We start from the raw sequence: 10,074 nt of genomic DNA, 5'->3' as shown, positions 1-10,074 counted from the left end.
AGACTGTTTATAAGTACGTAAGTTTAGTTTGGGAACAAATAGTCTTACATGCAGTTGCGGTATTTCTGGACTTACACAAGGCATTTGACATCCCTGACCACAGATTATTATTGAAAAGGTTAGAAATGTATGGAATAAGGGACAGCAGATAGTTTGTTAAGCAGTTGTTTAGAAGATCAGTATTAATATGTCTATGTAAATAATACAAGGTCACAACTAGTAAGTGTCACATGTGGTGTTCCACATGGTTCTGTACTTGGTCCTTTAGTTTTTATGTTGTATATAAATTATTTATGTAGGTATTTATAAGTTTAAAATGGATTTTGTTTGCTAATTATAGTATTGGAAAGGAAAGCAAGGAAAATCAAAATGCGGTAAAAAAAAAAAGAATTTAAATAAATTATTTGCAAAGAATATGTTGTCATTGAATTTAAATAAAATAAAATTCATAACATTTGAGAATCAACAAATAATTTTTAATGGTAAATTCAGCATAAATTATGTTGAAATTGAAAAAAAAAAGAAGATTATATGTGTCTTTGATTGTTATTAAGTTGGAAATCTCACATAAAACACATAAGAACAAAACTGTCTATGACAGTCACAGAAGTACACAAAGTCAAATAACTTGTAAATCCAGATTTTCTCTACATACTCTCCTGCTCACTCACGCCTCCATACTTGACCTAAAGCCTGCAATGAGAAATACAAGGTGTGAACAAAAAGGTATTTAAAGAACTCACAAATTGCTCATTCAGTTGTCAGTTGGCACTCCATAGCCTATCACATTTTTAAATAGTGAAACTATCCAAACATGTCTTCTGATCATAATTTTAGAACAGTCACGTTATATAAAGCCTTGTAAATCTACTGCAGCCTTGAATCGACCCATCAATCACCCAATGTCCTCAGTGACATACCAGCGCTCACTGTATCTTCTGGGCTGCCGTATTTTGTTGATAGATAAAAGCTCACCAATTAAGATTGCTAAGTGAGCCCTTTGATCTTGCTGTACTTGTTAATCATATAGTTAAGGATGCTTAGACAGGTGTCTGTATGGCTTTGAAAATGACGCAGAAGGTGAAGTTGAAAGGGATTTAAGGTAAAGGTGTAAACATAGACGGTTACTTTTCCAGCACAAAAAGAAGAAAAGGTTCGTCTGGTCTTTCTTGTGTACTTTTTGCAAGATCTTCTTGCCTAAGCATTTGCTTAATATGTGTTCAGTCGGGCAAAGGCATATTTATATTTGAGAAGATGTGTTTTTGGAATGAAGAGAAAAGCAAATGTTGTCCAAATATAAATTCATATTTTTGCTAATAAATATCTATATAAATGTAAGCGAGTCAATTAGTATAAAATACACAAGGTGAGTGTAGTGGACATGGTGTAGGCTCAGTATTTGTGTAATTTCCATGGCAACAGCTCCAATAGTACATATAAAGAGTTTGAACTTGAGCTTCACAAATAGCTTTGAGTGAAGTTTGATGGTCTGTCTGCCTGATGATCGACTGCTGATATTCACTTTGTTCTTCTTTCCATTCCATAAAGGCACCCTGTCTCTGTGTTTTGAGTTTACTGGGGATTAAGATTCATGTTTTTGATTTGCAAAGCTGTTTTCTTCATGTTCTGTGGTACACAGATTAAAATCTGGCCTATTTTTTCAGCAGCGCAAGACCTTATCACCTCATCAAGAGACGTTATTTTGACTGTGCAGTTGTTGAATTGTCCGTACAGGTGAGGGGTTGGATTTGGGACTTTGCGTCACCTGCATATCTCATATCTCATTTCTCTGTTTGTGACTGACACGTGCGTTGGCATCACTGTGAAAAGCCCCTGTTAACTACCCCATGCTGTGCATGGCTCATTACTTTCAAGGTCATAGCAGTCCCTTACACTTGTCTCTCATGTTGACTACGATGACCTGGATGACTGAGAACCTTCACAGACACTTGTCTCTCATGTTTGTCTTTTTAGATTTGTTCTAGTGTATCCTATCATACATTTTAAATTCCTCTGCGTAACTTAAAAAGTAATTTGTTGTTGTGTGAATTAGATCATGTTTGTTTCTGTTTGTGCTCATTTGAGCTGTTGGAAATAAAAAGCATGTCTGAACTCTTATAGCTTCAAACAGCATGCGTCCTGTAGCTTTAAATGTAAACAAATGCCAGCACGCTGTTTCATGATTTTATGGCATTGTCAACTGTCGTTTTCATCACCTGGTTCATGTTAAATATAGTGGACAATGCAAGTCTTGGCACTGATGTTGTTTCGTATTTGAACAGCAAGACAAGTACAGGATCATAAAATTGTTGTTTAATCAAAGATCTCAGTGCCACTGCTCAAATGTTGCTTTAGGCTTCAGTTGACATATAGCATTGTACGATTTTACAATCAAATCGGGATTTAAGACAGCAACCTTTCTCTAAAATTACAAAGAAACACGCCATTGACATTCGTTTGTGTTTTAGTTTAGCAGCCTCAGCCTCACTGCTCACAGATAAAAGAGAGATGTACAAAAGTCGGTGGCTGCCCCACCCTATCTTTTGTCCACAAAAAAAGGTAATTGCACTGAACATACGTGTTTATTTAACTGGGAATATTCCCTGCTTGTTTATCATGGCCCATTTCCCCTTTTGTTCCAGGAGACAGGATTAGAGAGATTAGTGCTGACTCTGTTCCTACAACCCCAGCCAGTCACCATCTCTAACTTAAAGCACACACTGATATGTGCACACAAAACATGTTATGATATGTTGGAGGGAGCAAACGTGCATTTATATGTTTTGGGAATAGTACACTGTGCACTTACACGCGTTCCTCGTCAGCAGTTTAAAGTTAGCCTCACTGCAGTTAGCAGTGAGCGACTGGTTTAATCAGATGTTGTTTTGCCTGCTACGATAATCTATGTCAAGGAGGTCTGGGAGAGTGCAAGATGAGGATTATAGTTTCCACTCAAGTCAGAGCACAAGCTCTTAGAAACCTTACACGTCACTCCTACCAACGCCTTTACTTCATAACAACACAGCTCTGAAGCCAACAGCGACTGAAGAAATCACTGAAAACAGTAGAAGATTATGCGAATGGAACCGGCTTTACTATCAACAACACTTTACTATAGATTGTAAACTGAAGGCAGGGGTCCCCCATTTTTAATCATGCTGTTTGCTACCCTGTTATTACTAAAATGTGAAAGGTGGTTTGTTAAATTGCAATATTTTAAAAGAAATTAAAGTTAACTATTTTTTTTTTAGCAGTAATTACAGAAAACCTAAATTTATGCTATGCAGTAAATTGTATGAGGAACAATTACAAGTATGTAAAAAATCTCCTAAGAGTGACATTAAATTCGAGGCGTCTTCCTTTTTGCATGTTTTCCTGGAAGAGCAAAGCTACTTGTTCATCCAGGAGTCTAGTTTGACTTTTTTTTTTACTTATATTTGACTGCCGTTTTGCATTGGATGTCAGTTGTGTGTTTAACTCCTGTCCTAGTTCTGTGCTTCTCTCCCCCACACCGTACGTCTTTTAAGGAAATGCTGGTGCTTATTCTGCCAGTTTGTTAAAACCCCCGCTGTCGCGCAGAGAAACAGCTGAGTTCAGCTCTGCCCTCCCTCCTTGTTTTTATTCTCCTCTTCCTCTCTCCCTTCACCCAGACTGCCCCCTCCCACCCCTGTCTTTGTTTTCTTGCTTCTCTGGGCTGCCACCCAACAACCTGCTTTAGATGCACGTGATTGGTGGGCTGCCTGTGATAGGGCGGGCCGAGTGTCAGGCTCCTGAGAGCTTTACCAGTAGTGAGCCAGCTCTCATCTGTCATAAGGCGTCGAGTCTGCGGAGAAGGCACAAGCAGGAGCTATGTCTGGTCGCCTTATCTGCCGCAGCAGCACAACTCCAAACCTTAATATATAAAGGACATAAGACGGCTTTGTTTTGTGTTTTTTTTCTACCCGGCTACAAGGACTGTAAGGCAAGGAGCCGAAAGGAATTGAATATTCAGTAAACCTGAGTCGTGTTTTCTGTTTCTCTTCCTCCTTCCTGTCCTTTGTTTTCGAGCAGCAGTATCAGTGAGAGCATCGGCACAGCAGATCACCATCACAGCAAAAGCTTCGGAAAGCACCGCGGGAATAACTCATAAAAACAAACTGCGATCTTTAATGCAGCGTGTTAGGACTAGTCCTCTGGGGATCTGTAGCCCGTGAGTGTGTGCGAGTCCCTGCCGGAAAGGGCCCCCACCATATTGTTGGTGCGTGCGTCAGGAGTCTAATGCCCGCGGCAGTGTGGTCAGGGCCAGAGGAGGATGAGTCCGGCTGTGGAGGCTCAGGCCCAGGAGGTCATGGATGCGGAGCAAAAACAAAAGCAACAGAACAAGCTGCAGCACCAGCAGTGCTACATGGAGAAAGGAGTGATGCTTGAGCCCTTCGTGCACCAGGTCGGGGGACATTCCTGCGTCCTACGCTTTGGAGAGCAGACCATCTGCAAGCCTCTCATTCCCCGCGAGCATCAGTTCTACAAAAGTCTGCCTGCAGCAATGAGGAGGTTTACCCCCCAGTACAGAGGTAATGACAACTACTGTGTTTTTTCATGCATGTCTCTTTCTTTACGTGCATACTTCTTTTTTGTGCATACATACATCAGATAGGTATAGATGTGTGCAGAGCCTGCTCGTATGTGTCAAGTGTGCAATTTTAGATTATTAGGAACTAGAGATGCCCATGTCTGCACACGTAGGCGCTTGCCAGCTTTATACCGCATTGTGCCACAGGAGGGTGCTGTAGCTGAGGTTGTAATTGGGACAAACGGGCCTTTCAATTGTGCTGCTTGGCTAGCTGAGTGATGAACTGAAGGTAAGTCAGGTGAGCAATTGCGTTGTGTTTTACTTTTTTCTTTTTACCGAGCAACACACCAATGAGAAGAAAAGGGAACTATGTGAGATTCTTCCTCCTTTGGATCCAGAAATTCAGGCAGCTGCTGGAGGAGGTCACCTGCAAAGGTCAACGTAGGTGGTGCCTCACAAAACCACTGAATGGCTTTGTATATTTCACTGACGTTTGAGTCACTCCCACGTTTTTTTTCTTTTTGTTTTAAAGATTGTCAAATATGAGGCATAGTGAGTGACGATAGCAAGCAGAAACTGTTGAACCGGTTAAACATACCATCTCTTATTTACATAGCCAACATTGTTCCTGCATTCATCTCATTCTTTCATTCAGTGAGTGTGATGGATTAAAGGGATTAAACTATGAGTAACAGCAGAAAGGCCTGTTCTTTACAGCAAAGCCCTTTGCTACTGTGTCCTTATTTCCCTTCACGTTACATTACAGCAGATCCTCTTTAAATGCTATCTAAGACCCTCCCTCAAAGAGCAGCGGAGCCGGTTCTTTTGTGTCACCAGCAGAGAATTGTAAGGTGATATAGAGCAAACGCATGTCTCTGGTCTTCCTAAAAAGCACTGTGCTGCCTTCAGTTTGCTGTCCCATATAATAGTGCCAACAAACCCCAGAAGTGATGAAGTTAAATTCACTCTGTAAATTGACTGTTTCGTGACACCTGTGCACTGTTTTCCATGTCAACAGTTTCCCCCATTTGTATTTGTCTTCACAATGAGGCATACTTGCTTGCTACATGCTTCACCTTCTCTCAGCTTGTGCTTCGGCCATACATGGGACGTGCATGAAGAGGAACGGGTGCAGCTGTTTTGGACAAAAGCAAATGGGAAAATTATGGAAATATATATTTTCTGTTGAAGTTACCGAACTTGAATCTTCCAAACTTTTCTGACTCACTTACGCTCCTGTTATTTTTGTTAGAATCATATATTTTCTGATGCTTTCTCCTGTATGTGACTTTCTGGTTCCTACATGTTTTACAGTGTATGTATACTATTGATTAGTTTGCTTTAGATAATTGGTGGTAATCAATAAACTGAATTCTGACCTAAGTTTTTATAGCCTGGTGTCTTTTGTGTTTGGGCTGTTATTTGAATGTGTTGATTAGAGCTCAGTGTGCGTCAACCATCCACTTCAGTCATAGTTTTGTATCATTTCAACATACATTTCTTATCCAAGTCGTGCAGCTTAAAGCAGTGAAGAGATTTCCTTTAAGTTTGTCATCCTCTTTGATAGATTCCTGTGAAACAAATTCCCATCACTGTTCAGTGAGTCTGTGTCTAAAACGTACCTTTCTGTCTCCGTCTCAGGTGTTGTGTCCGTGAGCTTCGAGGAGGACGAGGAGGGGAATCTTTGCCTAATCGCCTACCCCCTTGATAGTGACCCAGCCACAGATCTGGTGAACAATGAGCACTCGGTGGACTGTGACCCCAAGAGTAAGATGATGACGTGGGGGAAAATGATGGCCTCCTCGCTGCTAGCGGACAGCAAAGATGGCCGAAGCCGCAACTCTCGTAAAGACAAGGAGAAAAGGTGAGGGGGAAGGAAATACCCTATCACAGACAGTAGTTGACTCAGGAACCTGTTAGTCATGATAAGATAAAGACGTGTTTGATGCCTCAGCAGGTGGGAGCAAAGTGAGTCATTTTCACGCTGATCTCACTGCTCATGTAAAAGAAATTAAAGATGGTTTAGGAGCCGTTATGCACCCGTATTACGTCATAACCAACTTTAAATTTTCCGTGAATGTAGCTGTAGAGACATACCACGACTTATGATGCACACACTGACTGATACATACAATCTTAAGCCTAACTGTCTTTAAATACAGCTTGAGGCTGATCCTTGGAGAGAGGGTCAAAGAGTCATTGTTGCATAATTGCAATAGATTCATTCTAATGCCTTTATACAAAAGCAAAACTTTGACTTAGGTAGCTTAGTTAGATTCCACTTTGTACCTTTTTCCAGGAATTTTTTCTTTCTCCATACTTTACTCCCCATTTCCTGCTCTTTAGCCATGTGTAACTACAGTGGTTGCTTTCTTTCCCTGTCTTTCATTCAGTGTTCAAAAGCTGCAGGAGGACATGGAGTTGGAGTGGCTGAAGCAGGCCGAGGTGCTCTACTACCGACTGGAGCACAGCCACAGTAACGCTGTCCCACAGCTCAAACACAACCCTTGGAGCCTCAAGTGTCACCAGCAGCACCTGCAGAGGATGAAGGAGAATGCTAAACACCGCAACCAGTACAGTATCCTTTCGCTGACTGAGTTTTCTTTTCAAACTGGCTCATATGTGACTGCAGAGAAAAGCTACGTAATTTTATTTCTTTTTTTTTGGGGGGGGATTGTAATGAAATGCATTGTAGGTTCCAGGCCAGTGTACATGGCATGAGTCCTGGCCAAGTAAGCCACCAGATTACGGTTATCAGTGGATTCAGTACCTGCTGCCCGTTATCTAATACATTGTGCAGCTATTCTGTTCTCTGTTCTATGGCATTGCATTTCAAAAGCACTCTTATCGGTTACCTGATGTTGCTCTGATTTGATTTTACATATTGCAAGGACAAATGTTAACGGAGCTGAATCTTTCGAGGAAACGCTCAGTTATGTTGTTTTCTCATTCAGCCTCGTCCAGCAGGTTGAACTTAAAACTGGTTAGTCCAGAAGAAGGTAGTGTTTTGTCTGTCTTGTCTTCCTTGACTCATTTTCTCAGAATTCATTCTGCTTGAAAACCTGACCTGGCGGCACACCGTGCCGTGCGTGTTGGACCTAAAGATGGGCACGCGACAGCACGGAGACGACGCTTCAGAGGAGAAGAAGGCCATGCAGATACGCAAGTGCCAGCAGAGCACATCGGCCTTAATAGGAGTCCGTCTGTGTGGCATGCAGGTGAGCTTTCAGGCAAACGCTATTATCTATACTCATTTCTTACTCTTAAAGAAATAGAAAAGAGAGAGAAGATGATATTTGGGGAAATATAGCTACATGAAATAAGACTATTGTCTGTCTATTGAATGCTGTATAAGCTGATTTGTAGCTTAGCATAAAAACCGGAAACAGACAGAAGGCTCACCCATTTAAAACATTACAGCTGTTTGTCAATTGTCTGAAAACACAATTTGAAACAATGTCTTGGTGGTTTATGTGGGTAATCCAGCTTTAGTGCCCAAGACTGCGACTGTTAAAAGTTAATGCTTTTACCCTACAATGCTACAAAATCTGCAACAGTTCCTATTGTAATCTGATTAACTTGTTTTATAGCCATCTACACGCTGGCCTTTTAATTATACGAGAACACAAGTCTGTCTGTTTGAAAACTTTGAATAAGGCCCAAAATATCTTGGTGAGGTGGAAAGATTGACTGCAGATACACTGTAGCCATTTTAATGCGGGTGTTTGAGAGTCTGTGAACTCTTTTCCAGCTTTTTCAACCTCTCCATGTTTTCTCATCACTACAGGTGTACCAGAGTGACACAGATCAGCTGATGTTTATGAACAAGTACCATGGCCGCAAACTGACCCTTGCGGGCTTCAAGGAGGCTCTGTTCCAATTCTTCCACAGCGGTCGGCGTCTGCGACACGAACTGCTTTCCCCGGTGCTCAGCAGGCTCAGAGAAATGCAGGCTGCACTGGAGGCCTGCGAATCCTACCGCTTTTACTCCAGCTCTCTGCTCATCATCTATGATGGAGCTCCACACAGAAAACACACACGCCGACACACTGAGGACGGGCTCTCTGAAGAGGAGGATGATGAGGACGAGGAGGTGGAAGCCGAGCCAGAAATGGACGAAGAGGAAGAGGAGGAGGAGGTGGGTGAAGTTGCAGGTGCGCTTGGTTTTCCACACAGTCCCTCCACGTCTAGTGATAGTAGCAGCAGCAGCGGGAGCTCAGGTATCAGCCAGGCTCACCTGTCCCGCTCAGACACTCACAGCTCCGTGGTGGATGTGAGAATGATAGACTTTGCCCACACCACCTGCAGACATTACCGGGAAGACAGCGTGGTCCACGAGGGCCAGGACAGCGGCTACATCTTTGGTCTCCAGAACCTGATCACCATCATTTCTGAGCTGGAGAACCAAAGTACAGACTGAATACTGACATAACATTCATCCGTTCAAACACAGAGGCACAATAACACACTGTCTGAACCTTGAACGAATGGAGGAAGAGCAGATTGCATTAAAGGGGAGAGAAATTCCTTCTCTTATCGTCAAAGTTGGACTTCATTGTAGCTGGTCTTTGATCGGACCCCCTTCCTGTTTCTGCCACTGGTGCTTCTCGATGTGGCCGTTGAGTACGTCCATCCTCAGGATGTGAAACAGACCTGCAAGTAACATAAAAGCCATCTGTGTGAATGATGCAGTGATTTACCCGTTGTCACCGTTCTGTTTTAACCCATTAAGTAACCATTAGAAAAAAGGGTAGGCAGCAAAAAGTAAAGGCAGTTTGAAGCTTGAGACAGTAGAAGTGTTTCCTTGTGTCTGATTTCCAAAGAAAAGTGTTGTCATTTTGCACACGCAAACATGCACTTCTGCTGAGTGCGTGTTTGGACTGAGGGCTATCATAGAGAGCAGGAGTAGTATGAGAAGAGAGTCCACGGGAAGAGAGGCGGTGAGCGCACGCCCTCCATTCTCCTCTTTTACCTGGTCATTCTGCCATCCTTCTCCCCCTGTTCATCTATATTCAAAGAGACTATATTCATATAGGTGTCAGAAAGAGGTGAGATAGAGCTATTTATTTATATGACATCTTTCATAAAATCTAAAAGTTCAAAAAATGTGAATGGAAGGTAGTACATTCCATGTTATTAATGTTACAATAATGATATTAATAAATATTGTTATTTGACATGTTTGGATACCTCTATCTTGTATATCTGTGCTGTCCACAGTTTGTTCACAGAAAAATTAAAAACCTTGGTTTGTGGTAACATCAGTGTCCTCTTTAATATTCGACTTTTTTTTTTTCTTGTTTTTTTTTTTTTTTTTTTTAACACGTTTACAGAGAAACCACATTTCCTGCTCAAACCAAAGGGAAATGTTGGCAGACAAATTTTATGCAAATGAGTGCTCGTTGCCTCGGTGCGTGAATGTATGGAGGCAGATGACCTCTTTTTGGCGTGCCGCTCAGTAAGCCCGTCATGACCGACTGATTAATATATCTACCATCAACACTGAAAGTATGAGAGGACTGCAG

The 10,074-nt window shown here is 41.9% G+C and overlaps 1 protein-coding gene across 1 annotated transcript; it reads left to right on the top strand.

Annotated features, from left to right (window-relative positions):
- The first annotated feature begins 3,797 nt into the window (after positions 1–3,797).
- LOC146386568 (inositol hexakisphosphate kinase 2-like) lies at positions 3,798–9,808 on the top strand. Its single transcript, XM_084927721.1, has 5 exons — positions 3,798–4,550; positions 6,191–6,413; positions 6,943–7,127; positions 7,592–7,767; positions 8,337–9,808. Exons 1-5 carry the CDS (start codon positions 4,292–4,294, stop codon positions 8,967–8,969), a joined length of 1,476 nt encoding a protein of 491 aa, XP_084783847.1. The 5' UTR covers positions 3,798–4,291; the 3' UTR covers positions 8,970–9,808.
- Positions 9,809–10,074: the final 266 nt, after the last annotated feature.

The sequence above is a fragment of the Perissodus microlepis genome, chromosome 5, assembly GCF_051167445.1.
Source record: "Perissodus microlepis isolate ML-2025 ecotype Zambia chromosome 5, ASM5116744v1, whole genome shotgun sequence".
Lineage (NCBI taxonomy): Eukaryota > Metazoa > Chordata > Actinopteri > Cichliformes > Cichlidae > Perissodus > Perissodus microlepis.
This window is presented reverse-complemented; position numbering and strand designations above follow the sequence as displayed.